This window comes from Sus scrofa, chromosome 11 (assembly GCF_054392235.1).
Source record: "Sus scrofa isolate SSC_HxYL_T2T_F1_AM1 chromosome 11, Sscrofa_HxYL_maternal_Yorkshire_Landrace_v2.0, whole genome shotgun sequence".
NCBI lineage: Eukaryota > Metazoa > Chordata > Mammalia > Artiodactyla > Suidae > Sus > Sus scrofa.
Window position 1 is genome coordinate 76,604,130 of NC_139393.1, and position 22,977 is coordinate 76,627,106.

Genomic DNA, 22,977 nt, shown 5'->3' on the forward strand with positions numbered 1-22,977 from the left:
ACTATCACGTCCGTGAACTAAAGAGGAAACGAGGACAGAGACTGAGTCTCCTTCCAGGGAGCAATGAAAGCGGGGTCTTCCTAAAGGAGCCCTCTTTCCTGAAATCAGCTTAGGTCTTAAAAAAAGAAAAAAAGGAAGACAACCTTTACACTTCAATCTACAGTGGAAAGTAAAAAAAAAAAAAAAGTCTATCTTGCTTAGACTGAACGGCATCACGGAAAGATGTTCTTGGAAAGGGTTATCGTCAGTGGGTCCGTTTTGAAGACAAGGTCTTGCATGTATGTCCTTACTTTTAAAAGAGAAAACTACACCCGCAGACTCAACGACTGTGTGTGCTCGTCTGAGCACCCCTGTGGCTCCTGGCCTCTCACAGAGGAAATCCCTTCCGAGGGCAGACCGACAGGCTCAGGCGTCACCCGGGCCCAGGGCCCTCATCACTAGGGTGACCCGGGCACAGCACGATGCAGGTCTCCATCTACCACCTGCATCACCAAGCTCGGGAACGTCACCCCCCGCTTTCCACGCCTCAGCTTTTCCCATTTGGAAAAGTAACGACAGTAACCACCTCTCTCTAAAAACCTTCGAGGGAGTATAACGGAGATTAATTACAGAGCCTCTGCAGAGAAATCCAAGTTCCTTCTGGAGAAGAACTATATAGATAGAAGGGGTAATTACGGCTCTTCAAACAAAAAAGTAAAAATAAAGCAAATCTATGAAATTAAATCATAGGCAATTCATTTTTAGTAACCTAAAAATAAGCGGCTAGGTCAGCAAATCAAACTGACAATAAAAGCTGGAAGCAATCCACTCTCTTACTTAAAAAACATGAACAGGAGTTCCCGTCGTGGCTCAGTGGTTAACGAACCTGACTAGTATCCATGAGGATGTGAGTTCAATCCCTGGCCTCGCTCAGTGGGTTAAGGATCCGGCGTTGCCGTGAGCTGTGGTGTAGGTCGCAGACGTGCCTTGGATCCTGCGTTACTGTGGCTGTGATGTAGGCCAGCGGCTCCAGCTCCAATTCAACCCCTAGCCTGGGAACCTCCACAAGCCGTGGGTGTGGCCCTAAAAGACAAAAAAAAAAAAAAAAAAAAAAAAAAAAAATCAACAAAGTGCTTTGGTTTTGGGGTTTTTTGGCCCCACCTGTGGCATGCAGAAGTTCCCAGGCTAGGAACTGAACCCACACCACAACAGTGACAACACTGGATCCTTAACCCACCTCCGAGGCCATCGGGAACTCCAAACAAGGTATTTTTAATCCAAGGAAAAGACAAGCAAGGAGTCAGCACCTTTTATGCTGCCTGTCACTACAGGGTCACAATAAGATGTCAACTATTCATTGGAGTTCTTCATAGAGTTTTGCCTGAAGTCACTGCTTTCTCTTAAATATAAAATGTGGAAATAGGACAAAAATCCATGGAGCCCTTGTATCCCCCCAGCCCCCACCCCCAGAGGATCACATTTAAGCATCCTAGGAAGCTCCAATTCTGAAAACCCAAGAAAAAGATGGACCATTTGATAATAAGGATGATCTATACTAACAGAGAATTCTAACCTAACTCCTTGGCCTCTCATTTTAAACAAGTGCCATTCCCTTCTCTCCATTTAATGGGACGACCGAAACTAAAAGGAGCCTATGAAAACAAACACTTCTCGGAGTTCCCATTGTGGCTCAGCGGTAAAGAGCCTGATTAGGATCCATGAGGACGCTTTAACCCACTCAGTGGGTTAAAGATCTGGTGTTGCAGATGCAGCTTGGATGCGGTGTTGCTGTGGCTGTGGTGTAGGCTGGCAGCTGCAGCTCCTCTTTGACTAGCCTGGGACCCTCCATTTGCCCTATGTGCAGCCCCAAAAAGCAAAAAAAAAAAAATTTCTCGAGCACCTACTATGTTCTAAGTACCATGCTGGGGCACTTCTGATGCCATATTTCATTAAGGCCTCACAACAAACCCAGAAGACAGGCCTTGTGCCCTCATAACAGATGAGGGCACCAAATGCTCCCAATAGTTTTGCCCAAAGAGGCACAGCTGGTTAAGTGAAGAAATTCAATTCATCAAGGGTGCAAGTGAAACGAATCCCTACCAGACGGCGTCAATGAAAACACTGCCAACTTTGAAGTCTGCACATTTATCTGTACCTAATCTGACAAAAGGAACCGCAGGCAGAGAAGCCACAGGTGACAGAAACGTGTACAACCGCACCCCTCGCAGCACACTTCCAACTTCCTGAGCCAACACCATGCGTAGGTATCGTCATCTTGGTTATCACTGTGTGCCCAGGTTACCCTCGTGACGAGGGGATGGGACAGAGGTGATGTCAGAGCCTACACGTCTGCCCTGGCCAGTGAGCTCCTCCGTTACAGGCTGGAACAGACAGGAGGCAGCCGGCGCTTGTGATCTGCAGGGTGTACGCCAAACAGTTTGGCGGTGGGCACCCCCACCAGGCCGGCCCCCTCCCGCCCCAGCCTGGACGCAGGCCGTGACCTTCCCTGCCACCACTCCAACGGGTGACTGGACCAACCAGACGGTGCGTAAACGCGTGTTTAAGTCATCTGCGGCATCACTGACCTTGTCTGGTTGTCCTGACGTCTTTTGATTTATTTCAGCTAAGTGCAATTTTAATAAATATCATCAAAGTCTTTTAAAGAAAACGAAAAACCCCAGGTACACCCTCACGATCATAGGCTGGATTCCACAGGAAGGTGAACATTCTGGGTGCTCAGTGGCTGAGCCTCCAACACGGCAGCCGACATACCTTAGCGTTGAGCGGACACACGGACAGGGCGCTGCGAAAAAGCTGCTCCTCACTCCGCCACTCGCCGCTGCGAACCATGCACCTCAGCGTGTTTATCAGTAAAACTCCCAGTACGAGGGCGGCAATTGGTTTCTTAAGAAGAGAGAGATGCGGTAAAGGTCATGAGTAAAATCCATCCGTCATCCTGGTCGTGAATGGCACCGCCTCCCCAGACCAATACCTTTCTCTTTTTTTTGGCTGCACCCATGGCATGTGGAGGTTCCCGGGCCAGGCATCAGACCTGTGCCACTACAGGGATAACATCAGATCCTTAACCCACTAGGCCAGCAGGGAGCTCCCCGTTACCTTTTTCTTTGTCTTTTTGCCCTTTCTTGGGCCACTCCCATGGCATATGGAAGTTCCCAGGGTAGGGGTCTAATCAGAGCTGTAGCTGCCAACCTATGCCAGAGGCACAGCAACACAGCATCCAAGCCATGTCTGTGACGTACACCACAGCTCACGGCAACATTGGATCCTTAACCCACTGAGCAAGGCCAGGGATCGAACCCGCAACCTCATGGTTCCTAGTCGGATTCATTAACCACTGTGCCACGACAGGAACTCCCCGTTACCTTTTTCTTCGTATGTTTACTGAGAGCTCCAAATCCGAAAGTCAGCAGCATGCAGAACCCAGCGCTGGGCAGGTACAGGACTCGCTCTGCGACCACAAAGCCCACGCGGAAGAACAGGTTACTCGCAGGAAGAAAGGGGATAATGAGAAATCCCAGGCCCAGCGAGAGGATCCTGGAAGAGGAGGAGTAATTCAAGCGGCTACTTTCAGACTCACCAAGAAAAATGTCCTACTCAACTTCAAAATCACAATAAAGACTTTTCTTTTCCACGCCAGCAATTGAGAAAAAGCCATCAGCAGCAGCAGAGAAATATCATCAGTAGAGAGAGTCAAATCAGGCAGCATTAGGATAAGACATAAACAGCTTCTTCAGGCCCTTAGCATCGAGCTTGAGGATAAAACTTATAAGTCACAAAACTCATAGGAATCATGTTAGAATGATTACTTTGTGAAGCCTTACGAATGCACCTGCTCCCAGCTATACCTCAAACCCTGGAGGCACTGAAGAGCTCAGTGCATTTTGGTCCCAATTAGTCCAATTTATTGTCCCCCTCTGCCCACCCTGAAACTTAACAGGAATAATGCTACTTAGCTAGTTGAAGCCTCATGAAATCTGAAATGAGCGAATACCATTTTGGGGTGCTCCTACATTTCAGTCAAGCAAAAAGAAAGCGGAGAGCAAAGGACCACTTCGGGAAACGGGCCATCATTGCCCATGTCCTCGTGATGTAAGAGGTTGAGTTAAGAAGCAGGTCACGTGTGGCGGCTCGCCCTGTGCCCAGAGTATTAAAAACAATCCTGTTGCTCATGGAAATCGAATTGGGACCAAGGTGTGTTGCCCTTTAGAATTATGAACCAATTTAAGAGGCGTGTAAACTTAAAACTGAATTTATTTTGAATAATGACTAATCTAACTCCATAAACAGCTATGCTTAAAGAAAGTCATCTTAAACAGCTTCGTTCTCATGAAATGCATTTGCTTTTCTCCCAATTATTTCCTCCAGAACCTTTTTTTCCCCCTTTTAGGGGGAGAGAAAGACCAGCCTCTTTGGGGTGGCAGTTTATTTTGTCCCAAATAACAAGAGGAGGAATCACGGTAGCACCCACCGGGGTTTTCTGAAGGAGAACTGTAATGCAACACACATGAATTACACTCTCAGTTCGGACCATAAATTGCACTTTGCCACCTGCAGGAAAAAAGGATCTCAAAATGCTACTTGTTGGGGGGAAGGTGGGTGTGGGAGGGGGAGATAAAGGAGTCGTCTGTACCCCGTCCTCCAAGTTCACCCCCCGCTGGTGGAAGCCGGCCATGGGCTCCAAAAGGACAGAACTCATCCTGGCCACAGACATGCATTTGGAAACAAGGTCCTTAGACATTCTGTCCACAAAAATCATTGAAAAGGATCAGTGCTGGATTTAGCGAAATGCTAAATCAACCCCGAGGGGAAGTTAAAATTCAGCTCGGCCTCTCACCTTCTCTTGTGGCTGTCCTCAGAGCAGAGCGCTTGGCATATCAGGCCAATGAGGCAGAACCACAGTGCTGCCAACGCAATTACCCTCCAGTCACCGACTGACTTAATGAGGGGGATGCAGCCCATTGACCAATCAAAACACAGCCACCAGGGGCACAGCAGCAGCCAGGCATTCAATGAATAGTAGTAATTATAGTTTATGGCCTGCCAATCAAAAGAAAAACAAACATTTATTTGATACTGAACTTGGAAAAAAATATATACATATCCTAACTTCACTTTGAAGGCATCCCTATGTTGCAAGGAGAGTAGTTGTATAAAATAAAATGTTGCCACTTTCTACATATGCAGAAATTCCTGAGCCAGGAACCAAACCTGTGCCACCGCAGCAGCGACAACGCCAGATCCTTAACTACTAAGCTAGCAGGGAACTCCTAAATGCATTGAGATTTTTAACAGATAAAAATATAGCAAAGCCACCAGACTGCTATACATTTGCTACATTTCTGATCAAACTATGTCCCATGTCCTATTTACTGAGAGATGCCCAAAGTCTATGGCCCCGAACATCTGAGGTCCTGGGGTCACCCATGTGCCTGACAATACAAGGCACAAGGTAAGTACAAGGTTCTCTGGTCCGTGATTTCTGTCTCGATGAAATGCACAGCAAAGACTCCCTTGGAAAACCTCTGGGTCGAATCAGAGGTGCAGCTGCCTGCCTACACCGCAGCCACAGCCATGCCAGATCTGAGCCATGTCTGCCACCTAAACCACAGCTCATGGCAATGCTAGGTCCTTAACCTGCTAAGCGAGACAGGGATCAAACCTGCGTCCTCATGGATACTAGTCAGGTTCGTTACTGCGGAGCCACAACAGAAACTCCCTCCTGGGCAAACCTTGATGAGGAAGTCCGGACACTATTAGACTTTTATTTGTTTTATTTTTAAATTTTTATTTATTTATTGTCTTTTTTGCCATTTCTTGGGCCGCTCCCGCGGCATGTGGAGGTTCCCAGGCTAGGAGTCAAATCGGAGCTGTAGCCACTGGCCTACGCCACAGCCACAGCAATACGGGATCCGAGCCGCATCTGCAACCTAAACCACAGCTCACGGCAACACTGGATCCTTAACCCACTGAGCAAGGCCAGGGACTGAACCCGCAACCTCATGTTCCCAGTTGGATTCGTTAACCTCTGAGCCACGATGGGAACTCCCATTATAAGATTTTTAAAGAGACCAAGGATATTGTTACATTTTCTCTTAACCCTGCCATGGCAATTTCCTTTATAACAAAGTAATGGGGTTGGGGACACTTTAAGGAGGCTGCCAGGAAACCTGACATTTTCTAAACCACCCACTCCTCTTTATTTCTGTTTAGAAAGGAAACACATGGAGTTGAGATCCTCTCAACGCCCTAGTAAAAACCTCGTTTCATCCTAGAATGTGCTCGGTGAACGGAATCAAATGTGCAGGTGTCCCGCTTAGGGGGGCATTTTGTGGGTGTGCTGGGGAGGGAGATGAGGAGGAGGGCAGGGGAGGGAAGATCGGGACCCCGATGAGCAGAGCAGACAGACGCGGGACTCACCCTGACCAGCATGCTGTCGGCGAAGGAGGCGGGGTTGTCCACCTCGGTGAAGGCCGGCGGGCCGGTGCCCATGATCTTCCAGCGCACATAGAGCATGCCCGCTCCCCCCGCGGCCAGGAGAGTCATCCGGAAGAGGAGGCCCCCATTCCTGAGCAAGCCAGGGTTCTGAAAGGACACCATGAGGCCCCTGAAGTCACAGATGTTTCGAATAGAAGTGTGGCCCAGCCAGGGACAAAAGTGCCGCGGTCCTGCCTGAACCGCCCTGACACCGCGCTTGAGAAGGCCCGCTGGTTTAGATTCGAAGTCGCAAGAGATCCTCTGAAAAGGGCATTTTAAATCAGCTGGTCCTCGAGGTTTTCCGCATCTTGGCTGGAAGACCAGAGCAGCTACTCACCTCGAATGATCGGTCCTTGTGTAGCACCTTCTGGACCACTGCCAGGACGTTTAACTTGCTCATCACCAAGATGTCAAAGACGGCATTCAGACCCTAAGCAAGCAGAGCGGGGCGTCAGCCACGGGACAGCCTGACTCGGACGGGGTGGAAACTACACTTCACGATTTTACTGCTGAATCTAGACAAGAAACGGACTGGACCAGATCATCACAGCCCACCTCTCTGGCTCGAAAAATGAAACGAAACCAAACATATCCCGTTGTTCCTGTGCAATTAGCTCAGGGTAATGCAGTCTATCCACTCGATTATCTCGTCAATCCCCGTTAGTCCTAATTTCACAGTCTGCATATGAGAGACCTGCAAGGTGCGGTGCCCGGGGAAGCCCTGCAGAGGTCGCCTTCCATTTTTACGGCTTTAAGCAGTCCCTTAGCTGATGTAACTGACCCCCTGTCTGCTCAGCAACCACACCTAGGACTCTAAAGGCAGCCGTCATCTTGAAGACCCAGCCGCATAAGTAATTACACGGCAGGCACTGCAGGTGCTTGCTGGTTTCTCAGCAAAGGCCCTGGAGTGGGAGCAGAACACAGAATCTCTGCTGGGGCTTTGGTGAGCTCTCAGGGTCCGCCTCCTGGTCTCTCTTCTTGCCAGGGAGCCAGGTCACGTGACCAAGTTCCAATCTACGGGATGCGGGCAGAAGTGGTAACGCACCATCCTGGAGGTTTGTCCAAGACCCAGACAGGCTCCACCCTCGGTGCCCCGTCCAGTTGGCTGGGGTGGAGATGTTCAGAGTGATGCTGGAAGCCATACCCTGAAGACGGCAGAAGCTCCAGCAGAAGCTCTGCCAGCCTGGCCCCCACCACGTGGAGGCCAGCCAGCCACTGGTGCCCATGACTTTCAGGGGAATGACAAATAACTTCAAGTACGTAAAGCCACTGGCCCTTGGAGGGGATACTGCAGTTCCACCTGTGCTAACAGCTTCCGGTAGCACCGTGATCATTTCTTTGTAGCAGGTGATGGCTGCTCATGAAGCGATGACACCCATGGTTACCGGCTGAAGGCTCACCCGGCCTTGAACTCTACTCTCTAGGATTCAGTGGCCTCTGTATGGATGTGGCTGCTGCAGGCAACATCATGCAGCTAAACATCCTGCCCAAATGAGGTAAAGTGGTCAGGATATGTACTGTGTAGGCAGCTCAAGCTGCCCATAAATGACTTGGGTCTTTTTAATGTGGGGCTTCGTGGCAAAGAAGATCATCAATCATCGGCAGCCAGCGGTAATTTGCGGTTTGCAGAGCAAGGATGATGTCCCTACTTTGCCCTCTCCCATCAGTGCCCAGGGCCATTAATTATCCAGCACACGGGCCACTGCCGGGTTAATCACTTCACAGAGTCCTGATTTGTCCACCCATGCGACACATGATTTTAGTGGGTCACAGAGGACCGCTTCTGCCTGGGTGTGAACCGTTTTCTAGAAGGCGGGAGCTCCCCGCTGAGCTGCACTGTCTTCTTAAGACCATTCGTTCTTCTGCCTGCAGAACCATCACCCAGGGGTGGCAGGGTCATGTTGTCACAAACACTGAGCCAAACGTGAGTCTGGCTCTCCCTGCTCCTTCCTACTGAAACGTACCATCCAAATATCCACATTCTAATCAGATTTTTCCAAAACTGCTAAATGTCATCATACTGTTTTCGTTTTTCTCTTTTTTGGCCATCCCATGGAATATGGAGTTCCTGGGCCGGGGGTCAGCTGCACGTGCGACCTAAGCCACAGCTGTGGCAACGTGGGGTCCTTAACTCACTGTGTTGGGCCGGGGATCGCACCTGCATCCCAGTGCTCCAGATATACTGCTGATCCCACTGCACCACAGGGGGAACTCCTCACCATATCTTTATTCCCATACATTCCACCTAATATTTTAGTGCTTCTCAAACATCACCCGGGGGCCCTTGTGGGTTCTGAGATCAGAAAGTTCTGATAAGCTCCCAGATGGTGTGGATGCTACTGCTCCTCAAACCACACTCTGGGAAGCCAAGGTTGAGGGCAGTGGTTCTCAAAGGCGACTGTGTACCCCCTCCCCAACACCAGGGCTCGCCTGGCAGTGTCTGGAGACACTTTAGGCTGAGAGGGGTAGAGACAAGATGCTGCTAAATATCCTACAATGCACAGGACCTGCCGCAAAGAATGAACGATTCAGACCAAAATGTCAATAATGCCAAGGCTGAGAAATACTTGGTTTAGAGCAAACTTTAAAAATGCAATGCGGAGTTCACGTCGTGGCTCAGCAGTAACGAACCCGACTAGTATCCACGAAGACACAGGTTCAACCCCTGGCTTCACTCAGTGGGTTAAGCATTCAGTGTTGCCGTGAGCTGCAGTGTAGGTTGCAGACGTGGCTTGGACCCTGCGTTGCCGAGGCTGGGGTGTAGGCCAGCAGCTGCTGCTCCAATTCGACCTCTAGCCTGGGAACTTCCATATGCCACACCTGAGGCCCTAAAATGAAAAAAAAAAAAACAAAAAAACATTTTTTTAACTCGTTGGGAGCTTCCTGGTGGCCTAGTGGTTAAGGATCTGGCATTGTCACTGCTATGGCATGGGTTTGATCCCTGGCCAGGAAATTTATGCATGCTGTGGACTTAGCCAAAAAAAAAAAAAAAAAAAAAAAAAAAAAGGTGACTCATGAAATACAAGCATTTTTGAACTGAAATTCTTTCTATACCATTTCCTAGCTGGTTAACCTTGATCTCACAAGCTGAGCCCAGTAAAACCACCGATCTTTGCCTCGACGGGTGTCAAACCCCCAAGAGCCTGGGCCACTCTTTCTTTCCCTCAGCTTCCTCTATGGGCCAACATGCATCCGCATCCATTTTCCATTTCTCCATCTCCACTCACATCCCCCGCGTCTCAGCATCCCTCCAATAATGAAGGTGGGAAATTGGCTAGAATGGAGAAAGAAAGGCATCACCAGGCCTCTGCCTTCCTGGGGCTTCAATTCTGTGCTGACACAGGGGCGCACGCCTGGACTCTTCGGCGCCTTCTCTCCTCTGACATTTCTGGGTGAAGCCGGGCATCACATAACGCACATCAATACTTATTTAATCAGGACCAGAGCAGGGATGCGGTCAGAACACTGCTGTATTTAGAGCATCCCAGAAAAGCCACACCACTCCTCTCTGTCTCCAGGATGTCTCCACAGGGCTAATCACCGCTCTTTAGGAACTGTCCCCTCTCCATGTCCACCCGCTCCAATGACTGTCAGCCGAGACAGTCAGTTCCCATGTGAACCACCAGCATCACGACCGCACAGGTAACTGGTCCAGCAGTGGGGTTCGGGAGAGGAGGTCACGCGGGCAGGGCAGCCCCAGATGTCTGTACAGGAGGGAAAGGACGCGGGTGGAGCGCAGGCCCTGGCGGCGCCTGGGGTCTTACCAGCACGGTGATGCCCTGCTCCTTGCACAGCATGGCCACTGCTCCCAGGAGGATACTCAGCAGCACCCAGAACGTGGAACGTGTTCCCTCCTTGTGAGCTGCCAATTAGGGGAATGACAAACACAAAAGTCACGCAACATAGCTGTCTTGTTAACACCTGGAACTAAAAGCCTAAGCATGCACCTTCGAGAGCCATGATCTAAAAACAGAGCTTGCATTACAGACAGCAATTCTCTGCGGGTGCGTTAGAACCGAGTTTCTAGTTAGACAGCACCAGCTATGTGCCCTACATGGCCCCTCTCAAGGGGGCCCTAGCAGGTGCCCAGAGCCTCTGGGGGGCATTGTCACACAGCCCTGCTCACAAAGACACTTCAAGGCAGGGTCCCCATGGGGAAATTCCTTCTTCCCACCCTGCTGATCACCTAACAGGCCGTTCTGACAGGCTGAGCCGAGAACCCCGACGGGGCGTGGTGGTGCTGCTTCCGGTTGTCCAGGCCCCAGCAGTCCCTGCTGCTGTCACAACAGGGGTTGATGGGGACACCTGATCGGCTCTGAGTATCTCCACACCCCCCCAGGGGAGGAATCCAGGGCTGTTCTAAGGGTGTCTACCACTTTCGGGTAGAACCCAGGCTCTCTGAACACCAGGGGCTCAGGAACGCGGAATGCTCTGCCACCAGCAGGGAGCAGCTCCGGAGGATGCAGGATGCAGGACCACCTCGCCCACTGGCAGGGGGACTGGAGCAGTAACAGGAAGCGGAAACTAATAACCAGCCTTCCAGGGAGAGAGGGTCTGCTATGCATTGGTGGTGGGCGGAGTGGGCAGTTTGGGGGCTAGAGCTGAACTGCTCGGGAGGAGAGGAAACACAAGAAGCTTCTCTGCTCCTCTGATACTCTCACCTCCTCATCAAGGCAGATGATGAACAAACACTGAAAAAATATTTCAAAAACACTGGAAAAAGACCTAAGTTTGAGGCGGGGCAAAGTGAACCTGCCTGGAGGGGGTGCCCATGAGTCTTGGTTCAGCTCTGCTTAAAACCAGAACTCCCGGGAGCTCCCGTTGTGGCGCAGTGGTTAATGAATCCGACTAGGAACCATGAGGTTTTGGGTTCGGTCCCTGCCCTTGCTCGGTGGCTTAATGATCCGGCGTTGCCATGAGCTGTGTTGTAGGTTGCAGATGCGGCTCGGATCCCGCGTTGCTGTGGCTCTGGTGTAGGCTGGTGGCTACGGCTCCGATTAGACCCCTAGCTTGGGAATCTCCATATGCCGTGGGAACGGCCCAAGAAATAGCAAAAACAAAAAACAAAAAAAACAGAACTCCCGGAGCTCCCATCATGGCTCAGTGGTTAAGGAACCTGACTAGCATCCATGAGGATGCAGGTTCGATCCCTGGCCTCAATCAATGGGTTAAAGATCTGGCGTTGCCATAAGCTGTGGTGTAGGTCATAGTTGAGGCTCAGATCCCACATTGCTGTGGCTGTGGTGTAGGTCGCAGATGTGGCTTGGATCTGGTGTTGCTGTGGCTAGGGTGTAGGCTGGCAGCTACAGCTCCGATTGGACCCCTAGGCTGGGAACCTCCATATGTCGCTGGTGCAGCCCTAAAAGACAAAAAACAAACAAAACGGAACTCCAGAGTTCCTACTGTGGCTCAGTGGGTTAAGAACCTGACAAGTATCCATGAGGATGTAGGTTTGATCCCACAGGCCTCACCCAGTGGGTTAAAGGATCCAGCATTGCTACAAGCTGCAGTATAGGTCAAGGATGCACCTTGCATCTGGCATTGCTGTGGCTGTGGTACAGGACGGAAGTTATAGCTCTGATTTAACCTCTAGCCTGGGAACTTCCATATGCTGCAGGTGCGGCCCTAAAAAGACAAAACAATCATACTTGAACTCCTTGCCTAAATTCCAGCTCTGCCAGGTACCACGCGACCTTGAACAAGCTACTTTTACTCAGGTTCAATGACCTCGTCCATAAAATGGGGGCAATGTTACTTATACATTCCCTACTTGAGGGAAAAAATAGAACTACCTGGCCATGTGTTAAAAGTTACATAAATACGCTTGCAAACCATCTCTCTGGAGAACACAAAGGAAAACAGCTATATTAGCTTCTGAACAGTTTTAAAAAGAAAATTTCAGGTAGGAGAGGAAGTCTTATATTTCACTAGATAAGCTTTCATACTGTCTACATTTTCATACCTAGGTACATGTATTAAAAACCATACTAAAAACTAAACATTAAAAAGAAAATCAGAGTTCCCATTGTGGCTCAGCAGGTTATGAACCCGACTAGTATCCATGAGGATGTGGGTTTGATCCCTGGCCTCACTCAGTGGGTTAAGGATCCCGCACTGCAGTAAGCTGCTATGTACGTCAAAGATTTGACTCGGATCTGGTATTGCTACGGCTGTGGTGGAGGCTGGGAGCTGCAGCTCTGATTCGACCCCTAGCCTGGGAATTTCTATATGCTGCAGGTGCAGCCCTAAAAAGCAAAACCAAAACAAAACAAAAATCACTTGGTATAACACTGGGACCACAGAAAGCATTCCGTGTTTGTTGCACATGAATCAGCAAAACCACCCCAGGTTGATGGGCAAGAGTCTCTGATGGGGTTTTGAAGGAGCAGTCAAGGGGGTGGGTGACTCGTCACCAAAATGTGCCAAGCTCATTAAGCCGTGAAAAGATACACCTCGGTTCTCATTAAACTGTTGAGCAGGAAACCAACAGTCAAAGTGTGTGTGTATTGGGGGCGGGGGGGGGGGGGGAAGAGAGCAGATCTCGAACGATCTGCAAAGCCCAGGATGAGAGTCCTCGGCTCCCCGGCCCGGAACAGTCGTGGGGTCTAGGGGGCAAGCGCTGCTAACCTTGAACTTCCTGCGTGTGGGTGGAGACTCCTGTCAAGATGCCGAGGGTCTGCTCCCAGCTGAGCCCCCAGACTCTCAACACACTGTGAGCGAGACTGTCCCCCACACCACTCGAGGGCCTGGATGGCTGCTCGGGAGTGTGTCCTCATTCAGACAGGCCACAGCGGCTGCAGGGGTTCCAAGTCAAAGCAAAGGGACACACAGGCCAACATTTTTTTGACGGCCAAAATGGCTAGAATGCGGAACCGTTTAATCTGGCTGTATAGTCAAGGCACCAGGCCAATGGATGACCAGACAGGACAGTGTCACTGCCTGGGATTCCACTGCCCTGAAAACACACAACATGAACCCACAGTGAACACTTGTTATAGGCCTTCCTGATCCTTCCTGCTGTCGATGGGATAAAGGGGTGGCATTCAGGGCGACCAGCCTCTCCCCAGCTTCCGGCACACGGGCCAACCTGCTCTCACCGGCTTATTCGGCTGTCAAAGGTCACTTGGGCTGTGCCAGCCACTCCTGCCCTCCCGAGCGGCCTCTCTTCCCAATTCACTCATCTTGGTCACAGAACAACAGCAAATGGTCCTGTGTGTACGCCTGACTGCCCACGAGCAGGGGCTGGCTCCTGCACGCCGGTGCTCTTAACAGACCCCCTAGATGAAGCTGGGCCCAGCGGTAGCGCCCTAGACGGTGCTCAGCATAATCCATCACCACGTGCCTCTCACGCGTTATTACAAATACTTGATTTTCTGTATTTTCCCCCAGATGGGGTTTCTCATCCTCGAACTGCTGACATATGGGTTGACATTCTTTGCACCAGAGCCTTCCATGTTCTTTTTTTTTTTTTTTGGCTGTGCCTCCGGATGTAGTTCCCAGGGCCAGGGATCTACCCCTGTACCACAGCAGCAACCAGAGCTGCTGCAAAGACAGCAGCTTTTACATCCTTAACCTGCTACGCCATAGGAGAACCCCCGCGCCTCCCTTGTTTCTGCCCATGAGATGCCAGGAGCACTCCCCACCCCCAGCTGTGATGAACAAAGGTCCTGGAGGGTGGGAGGGGACCACCCCCAGTTGACACCATTGCACACAACAAGTGCTACTCACAGCACACGGTCCACGGACCTGCCCTTGGATCTTGTAAGAAAGGCAGACTCTCAGGCCTCGTACGGACCCTCGGACTCAGAAACTTGAGGGTGGAGCCCAGCCAGATGCCTTTTATTCTCTTTTTTGCTTTTTTTAGGGCTGTGTACGCAGCATGTGGAAGTTCCCAAGCTAGGGGCCTATGCCACAGCCACAGGAACTCGGGACCCGAGCCACATCTGCGACCTTCACCTCAGCTTTTGGCAATGCCGGATCCTTAACCCACTGGGCGGGGCCAGGGATTGAACCTGCATCTGCATGGATACAGGTTAGGTTCATTACTGCTGAGCCACAACAGGAAGTACCTACAAGTTTTTAACCAGCTCTCCAGGTGATTCTGATGCTAACCTTCAAGGAGCACCACCCTGGATGGGAAGCTGGTTCACAAAACAGGCTCACCAGGCCTGTTTTGACAGAATCCGTAGCACCTGACTCTCTTGGAGAAGGGGCGACTGACAAATCACAGAACCACAAGCAATGGCTGGGGCTTCTTGGAGCTGTGGCTGTGATCTCCCTTGCAGTGATGGAAATACTGGAATCCTTTCCAACATGCTTCCAGTGGAGGCCACGCGGCCTTGACTTTCGGAACTTCTGCCATAGCTGTCACTTTCCACGACAGCCCAGCCCATTTCAGTTTTAACTTGGGTTGTTTAATACACTTTCTTTCTTCCTTTTTTTGGCAGGGAGGGGAGCATGCTCATGGCTTGTGTTAGTTCCTGGGCCAGGGATTGAACCCAAGCCATAGCAGGGACAATGCCAGCGCCTTCACTGCTAGGCCACCAGGGAACTCTGTTCAACATGCTTTCTTAGAGGGAGCCCAGGCCTGTCTCCCAATGCCCTTGAGCAGCATCTCACCAACAGCTGAGGTGGCACAGGGCCTGGAAGCCAAATTCTCTTTACTGAAAACCACTGCATAAGGGAATATTGAGTTCCATCAAGCAAACTAAGGATAACTTCACTTGCAGAAATTAATTACATGATATATGTAATACCAAGAAATCATAATTACCAGCCACCAGAACAAAGTCTTGTTACATTAGATGTGTTTGCATTGGGGTGTTTATACATTTATTGGAATTTTGCATCTGCTTTGGACATTTGCTAGCAATCATTAGACAAATGTCCATAGACACAGGGCTCTAATAAAAACACATCTGGCCAAAACAACCCTAAAGCCAACGTACCACTTAATTCTTTTTAGGATATAAATTTGAGCAAGGCCTTACAAGCTTTAGCAGGAGACCACAAGGGTTCAGCTGGCAAAACAGGTGGTCGCACTCACAACAGGCCACATTAGAGCATGGGGAAACCCATGCCTTGTGACATGTGACAGAAATGGATGGAAGATGACACCCTTAAGGCTTGTCCTCTCCATCCCAGCGAACGCATGGTTCAGAGTCCCTCCTCCCGGAACACATCACCCCGAGTCTCTGTCCAACCACTTTCGGGATTTTCTCGCATCAGCAGTTAACATGTTAATAAACACCTTTAATTATAAATGAACCCATGGAGTTCTCTTGTGGTCAATCAGGTTAAAGATCCAGTGTCGTCACTGCAGCCACTTGGGTTGCTGCTATGGCTCAGGTTTGATCCCTGGCCCAGGAATGTCAGCATGCTGCAGTGGCAGCCCCCCCGCCAAAAAAATTATTGATGAACCCATTAATTACCACGGAGTCCCCTCCACCGGGTAAAAGACAGCCCGCCCTGGCTCCCGTGCCTCCCCCAGGCCCCACACCTCCAGGTGCAGCAGGGGAGGCAGTGCTGCAGTCCGACTTCAGCCAACTTTTCACATCCAATAAGCATAAGGTTAAGTAGTTGACTAGGAACCAAATGGACCTCTCCCCTCCTCATGCTTTAACTGGGTTTGATTTTATTTTTCTGGTCTTTTTAGGGCCACACCTGCAGCATATGGAAGTTTCCAGGCTAGGGGTTGAATCAGAGCTGCAGCTGCTGGCCTGCACCACAGCCCCAGCAATGCCAGATCCGAGCCACATCCACAACTTATGCCGCAGCAATACTGGCTCCTTAACCCAGTGAGCAAGGCCAGTGCGTCCTCATGGATACCGGTTAGGTTCTTCACCTGCTGAGCCACAGTGGGAACTCCTAGGTTTGATTTTTTTTTTTTTTTAAGCTCCTACTCCTGCAACTTGTGTTCATACCTCTTAACGAGCTGTAACATGATTTCCCAATGTAACATTCCCTGTTCTTAACATTAAAAGCAGTCCCCTTGATCATTTTACATTTCATCTTAGAAAAACGGAATTAGCTGGTATTTTACCTGACGGTAAGACGGATTAATTCCCCCCGCCCCCCACCACGAACCAGTGGTTTTGACAGGAAAAACATTCCCAGCTCCTCCATTAAGACACCCCAAGGACTCTTGTTGAAAGCACTCCATTAACACAGAGTTAAATTACTACAGGGGGGTGAAAGTACTGGGCTCATGTTCCCCTTGTCTGGAATTTAAAATGGCTTTCTCCTCAGCTGGCTAAATCAGAGAGTTCACTGCATACAGAAAAATAACTTACATAAAAACACAACCTGCAGGTTCACTGATAGCCTCCCTAATCTCGCCACGTCTCAAACCCCACATGTCTGTAAGGGACTCAGACTCACCCTCCACCTCTCAAATCCTTCACTGCGATTCTTCTGAGAGAGCCCTATTCTTTAATTTTCTCTTTCACTTCGGATATCACTCAAACGTGTCCAATATGAAAACACGTGAAAGATGAAGACAGCAATTCTTTGCCACAGAAATTTCGGGTTCAGTGACTCTTAAACACAGTGGCAGATTCCAGCAGTCAGTTACAAACCTAGGGGTGGCTTCACATTCAGAAAACCAAATTCTAGATCCTTCTGTCCAAGAGGAAGCATTATGGTTCGTGAACACCTGAAATTTACCTGGTCCCTATTGTGACATGTTGGAGGCATCAAACACACACCAGATTTTGAAGACTCAGTATGGAAAAAAAAGAATGTCAGACATTTCATAATATTTATACTGATCACATGTTGGAATTACAATATTATTAATATACTAGGCTTAAAATATATATTTTTTTCTTTTTTTAGGGCCAGGCACACCTGTGGGCGGCATATGGAAATTCCCAGTCTAGGGATTGAACAGGAGCTTGCAGCTGCTGGCCAACATCACAGCCACAGCCACGCTGGATCTGAGCTGCATCTGTGACCCACACTATAGCTTGCAGCAATGCTGGATCCTTAACCCGCTGAGTGAGGCCAGTGATTGAACATGCATCCTCACGGACACCAGTCAGGTGTTCTTAACCTGCTGAGCCACAACAGGTACTTCTGAAAAAGTATCGTTAAAATTCCTTAGCCTGTTTTTTTTAATAATGTGGCTACTAGAAATTTTACGTAGGTCTCACATTGTACTTCCTACCGTCTGGCACTGTCTACACCATGTGATCAGAGACGCAGCTCATACATGAAAGGATCTGCACAGTGTTCCAAGCACGCCTTTGAAAACTTGGAAAAGATGAAATGAATTGTCTGTTTAAATCCAATTCTTTCTCTCCCCATCCCTACCAGACGAGCCACGTGATCTATAATCAGGAGCCATAAGACTAAGCATGCACACACACACTACAGCTTTTCCAGAACCCAAACTAGGAAAGCTGAGTTGAACTAATACAGGTGACTCTTCAACAACGGGAGAGTTGAATAATGTCACAGTCGACCATGTCCCTTGGTATCTGCAGTTCTCTTGCTTTTTTTTTTTGTCTTAATAGGGCTGCACCTGCAGCATATGGAAGTCCACAGGCTATAGGTGGAATCAGAACTACAGCTGCCAGTCTATACCACAGCCACAGCCACACGGAATCCGAGCGGCATCTGCGAACTACACCATAGCTCATACCAACGCAGGATTCTTAATCCACTGAGTGAGGCCAGGGATGGAACCCGAATCCTCATGGATACTAGTCGGATTCGTTTCCGCTGTGCCAACAATGGGAACTCTGTATCTGCAGTTCTGCATCCAAAAATTCAACCAATTTTTAGTCCTGTGGTGCTGATAGCTGTATTTGCTGAAAAAAATCTGCCTACAAGTGGACCCGCACAGTTCAAATCTGTGCTGTTCAAGGGCTAACTGTATTTTTAAAACCATTTCATGTACGCCAAAGGGGTCCTTCTTTTTTTTTTTTTTTTTTTTTTTTTTCTTTTCTAGAGCTGCTCCCGCGGCACATGGAGGTTCCCAGGCCAGGGGTCCAATCGGAGCTGCAGCCACCAGCCTACACCACAGCCACAGCAATGTGGGATCCGAGCTGCATCTGTAACCCACACCACATCTCACGGCAACGCTGGATCCCTAACCCACTGAGCAAGGCCAGGGATCGAACCCGCAACCTCATGGTTCCTAGTCGGATTCATCAACCACTGAGCCACGACGGGAACTCCAAAGGGGTCCTTCTTATAAATGTGTGGAAGGTAGGTGCATGATAAACCAAGGCCAATGTCACAGCACTGATAAAGCAGTTCTAGGACTGAGGGCAATCAAGACAGGTGTTACAAAGATGAAATCATCAACTGGGAAAGCGGTTCTGAGCCTGGGGACAGCCCAGCCTAGCAGACTTCTGGGAATAAGATCTCCTCTAGCAGAGTTTTTCCCCAAATTAAGATTTTCTTTGAGTATTAATTTATCAAGGTGACTGATGCGAATAACTGCCAGGGTATACAGCATGCTCTAGAGAAATTTTCACTTGTGTTTTGTATGTTTCTATTTAGTAATGAACGCAAGCTATTCTTTTATTCCCAACTTGGAGCATTTTAATAAGAATGAAACAGATAATAGTAGGCCATCTTGCATACAGTTGGCACTGAATACATACTTGTTGAGTCAACAGTTTCATTTATTCCCATGTTTATCCAAAGTCTTATATTACTACATTTCGAACGCAATTATGAGATGTAACTTCATACCGAAAAGTTAGTAATTTGCTTAATGTGAACAAATACAGCCCGAAATCAAGTATGAGCTTGTCATCTTTGACCCTTCTCACAATGCAAGAATCTCCATCATGTAAATGATTCTTTAAAAACATTTGTTTAAATATGCAAGGAATATTAAAAAGCCAAAGGAAAAAAACAATCATTTTAAATTCAGACGTAACTATTAAAAACAGTAAAAATAAATCCTGAGAAGAAGATATTGCCTCCAGTGCAGTTGCATTTATGAATATTTTTATTCAAAAAAGTCTTCCCCAAAGAGGGAATTCGAACCGGCGCAAAAGCTCTAAGTAAGCATCTCAGGCTAGGTCCTCTGTCTCAATCTCCAAGCAGTTTGCTAAATTTTAAGCACCAATGACCCAGGAGAGGAAATTTAAAAAACCAACCAAACCACTATGCAGCATCTCTCATCACTTAGGAAGACAACTTGCTCCAGGACAATGCAGCATTAGCAAACGTAACAATAACCCAGAACTTAATGAAGACTGGCTTAGAAACTGTTTTCCTGGTTTTGGTATAGGTCTCTGGGATCTGGGATAATCACTTCGGTAAATGGAGCCAAAGGCTAATGGGTGGTGGGGATGGGGTGGGAGCCTGGGGGAAGGAAAAAGCCCCAAAACAGGAACAGAAAGATGCCTGTCAGCGCTAACACCCACAAGAGCCAACAGATGTGATTCAATTTAATGAAGCACGAGCCTTGGATTTGGCACTACTTTCAAGTGGGAAGATCTTGCAGAAAAAGCATCACATTGTATGAGCTCCCCCCTTGACTCGATGCCTGGCATCTCCCAGCCTTGAAGCTGGCACGTCGGGGTATGTGTGGGAATCACTCCACCCTGACAGGTGGCCCCAGCTCCCTCTGCCAGAGCAACACAATGAGCATCAGATTCTCGCTCCAAAGTGGGGGCCAAATCAGTGCTCCCCTCCCCGCCTCAATGAAAGATGCCAGGGGCTGCCTTTCTAAAATATGGGACCACTTTGGGATAATCCAACAATGCAGGAGCCAAAGAAATGAGCACACAGAGAAAAGAGCGCACACATGAATCCCACTCCCACAATTCAGATGGCCAGGACCCCAAATCCAAAGACAAGTGTCCCAGATTATGTGAGTTAGTTACACAATCACCCTAATTTCTTTTAAGCCTGTGTGAGTCTAAGTCAAAGAAAAACAGATGTCTTGAATCAGAATGGAAAATGAGAGGAAATGAGATCCCAAGAGTTATAGTTAAGAGGGGCCCTATATTGGCTGCAAGGAGAGCAAGATAGCAAAAAAGTTTAAGAACTTAGAACATTTTATATATATATATATATACACATTTTTTTTTTGTCTTTTTAGGGCCGAACCCACGGCATATAGAGGTTCCCAGACTAGGGGTCGAATCGGAGTTATAGCTGCCGGATCAGAGCTGCGTCTTCAACCCACACCACAGCTCACAGCAATGCTGGATCTTAACCCACTGAGCAAGGCCAGGGATTGAACCCACATCCTCATGGATACTAGGCAGGTTTGTTAATGGCTGAGCCACGATAGGGACTTCCGAGTTTAGAATTTAAAATGGTGATTCTAGGTATGTAGCAAAGTCCTTCCCCACTAATAAATGGGATCATTAAATTTCTCTTCTTAGTCTTAACCCCTTTTTTGGCCACCCGAGGCATATGCAGTTCTCGAGCCAGGGATCAGGTTTGAGCCACAGTTGCGACCTATGCCACAGCTCTGGCAATGCAGGATCCTTAACCCACTGTGCCAGGAAGGGGATCAAACCTGCGTCCCAGTGTTCCAGAGATGCCACTGATGCCATTGAGCCACAGCAGGAACTCCCCATGAAAAAGATATTTTAATGTTCCAGCTTATAAAAGAAATTGCTTGGGATATTCTATCAAGTTTATTGTGCAGAGAGGTTACCTGTTTCTAATTTAAAATACTAGGCTTTAAGAGAGAGGGATGCTGACAGGATGTCCTGAGAATAATACTTTTGGGAGTTCCTGCTGTGGCTCAGCAGATTAAGAACTCAATGTTGTCTCTGTGAGGATGCAGCTTCAAGCCCTGGCCTCGCTCAGTGGGTTAAGGATCTGGCACAGATGTGTCACATACGCAGCTTGGATCAGTGTGGCTGTGGCTGTGGTGTAAGCCGGCAGCTGCAGTTTCGATTCAGCCCCTAGCCTGGGAACTTCCGTATGCCACCGATGTGGCCATAAAAAGAGAGAGAGAGAGAGGGAAAAAAAAAGAATCACACTTTCTGATTTGGGCATTCAGAAATAATAATTAGCCTACCATCAACTTCATCTGACTTTTCTTTTTTTGAAGAATAACTATGAGTTCTTTATAGGGATAGGTCCTTTTCCTAAGGGGAAAAAAAAAAATTTCTGTTCTAGGAGTTTCTGTCGTGGCTCAGTGGAAATGAATCCGACTAGGAACCATGAGGTTGCAGGTTCAATCCCTGGCCTTGCTCAGTGGGTTAAGGAACTGGCGTTGCCAGGAGCTGTGATGTAGGTCGAAGACTCGGCTTGGACCTGGTGTTGCTGTGGCTGTGGTGTAGGCCGGCGGCTACAGCTCTGATTAGACCCCTAGCCTGGGAACCTCCATATGCCTAGGGTGCAACCCTAAAAAAAAAAAAAAAAAAAAAAAAAGAATCTTGCTTGGAGATTTTTATTTAAGCTCTCTCTCTCTCTCTCTCTCTCTCTCTCTCTCTCACACACACACAGAGAAATGTGATGTGAGTAGTTTTTTTCAGTCTCTAAAAATGCCCAGATTCCAGAGGTTGGTACAGAATTGCTTGTTAATAAACTCAGGCAGTTAAAAGTTGTCCAGAGCTTTACAATGCAGGCACTGCATCTATAAAGAAAACCAACGAGGTTTATCAAAAAGAAATGTATCCTCTCAAAGAGCTTTCTAACTAGTTAAATCATTAATTTCAGAGCACTCAATTTTTTGTTCCCTTATAAAAAAATATTAAATCTGTAAAAAGAATCTTTTTTCTTCTGTAAAAAGAACCTTTCTTGAACTCCAAGTTTATGGATGCATGCTAGACCTTTTTTTGAATTTGCAGTCTGATCCCAAAACGACATAGACCAGGTCACTTTAAACATAAGTTTAAACAATAAAGAGCATTTTAAATTAATTACTTATATTCCGGGGCCAGGGATCGCATCCCAGCTGCAGATGTGACCTGCACTGCACCTGTGGCACCACCCGATCCCTTAACCCCCTGCATCAGGCTGGGGGCTGAACTTGCGCCTCTGCAGAAACCTGAGTCACTGCAGTTGGATTCTTAGCCCACTGCACCACGGTGGGGACACCAGCATGTATTATTATTTCGGTCCAATAAATACCAGGCTGAAATTCTACCACAAAAAAAGCTTTGAGTCTCAGCTGCAACCACAAAAGAGCTCTGAGGCACAGCGGACACTTCAAAATACGTGGGCTCCTCACTGCTCAGGCCCGTGTTTACCCTCTGCTTTCTGTGCGCTCCACGCTAGTGACAGAGGGGACAATCACGACCCATGTGACTAGGTCTTGGGGTTGCTCAAAGTCCAAAGGAAAATCCACAGCCCTGCACGCCCATTAGTATCAAAGGCTCTGCTCTGCTTGAGAGTAAATTTAACAGAGATAAGATGGAAGAAATTAGCATTTTAATACCGAACCACCACGTGATCCAGCGATTCCACTTGCGGGTATTTACTTGAAGGACATGAAAGCACAGCCTCGAAAAGACAGCTTCACCCTTGTGTTCACTGCAGCACTGTTTACAAAAGCCAAGCCCCCACACAATG

At 48.5% G+C, this 22,977-nt stretch overlaps 1 protein-coding gene across 11 annotated transcripts in view; it reads right to left on the bottom strand.

The window, feature by feature from the left end:
• TMTC4 (transmembrane O-mannosyltransferase targeting cadherins 4) overlaps nucleotides 1-22,977 on the bottom strand; it is an 81,167-nt gene that overhangs the window by 26,116 nt on the left and 32,074 nt on the right. For 6 of the 11 annotated variants that reach the window (XM_084981111.1, XM_005668511.4, XM_084981109.1 and 3 more), the window contains 6 exon segments: nucleotides 10,239-10,336; nucleotides 6,812-6,904; nucleotides 6,418-6,582; nucleotides 4,835-5,037; nucleotides 3,363-3,534; nucleotides 2,752-2,883 (listed from right to left, as the gene is read on the bottom strand). In XM_084981111.1, the coding sequence (XP_084837237.1) occupies nucleotides 2,752-2,883; nucleotides 3,363-3,534; nucleotides 4,835-5,037; nucleotides 6,418-6,582; nucleotides 6,812-6,904; nucleotides 10,239-10,336 (863 nt within the window). 11 annotated transcript variants of the gene reach the window in all.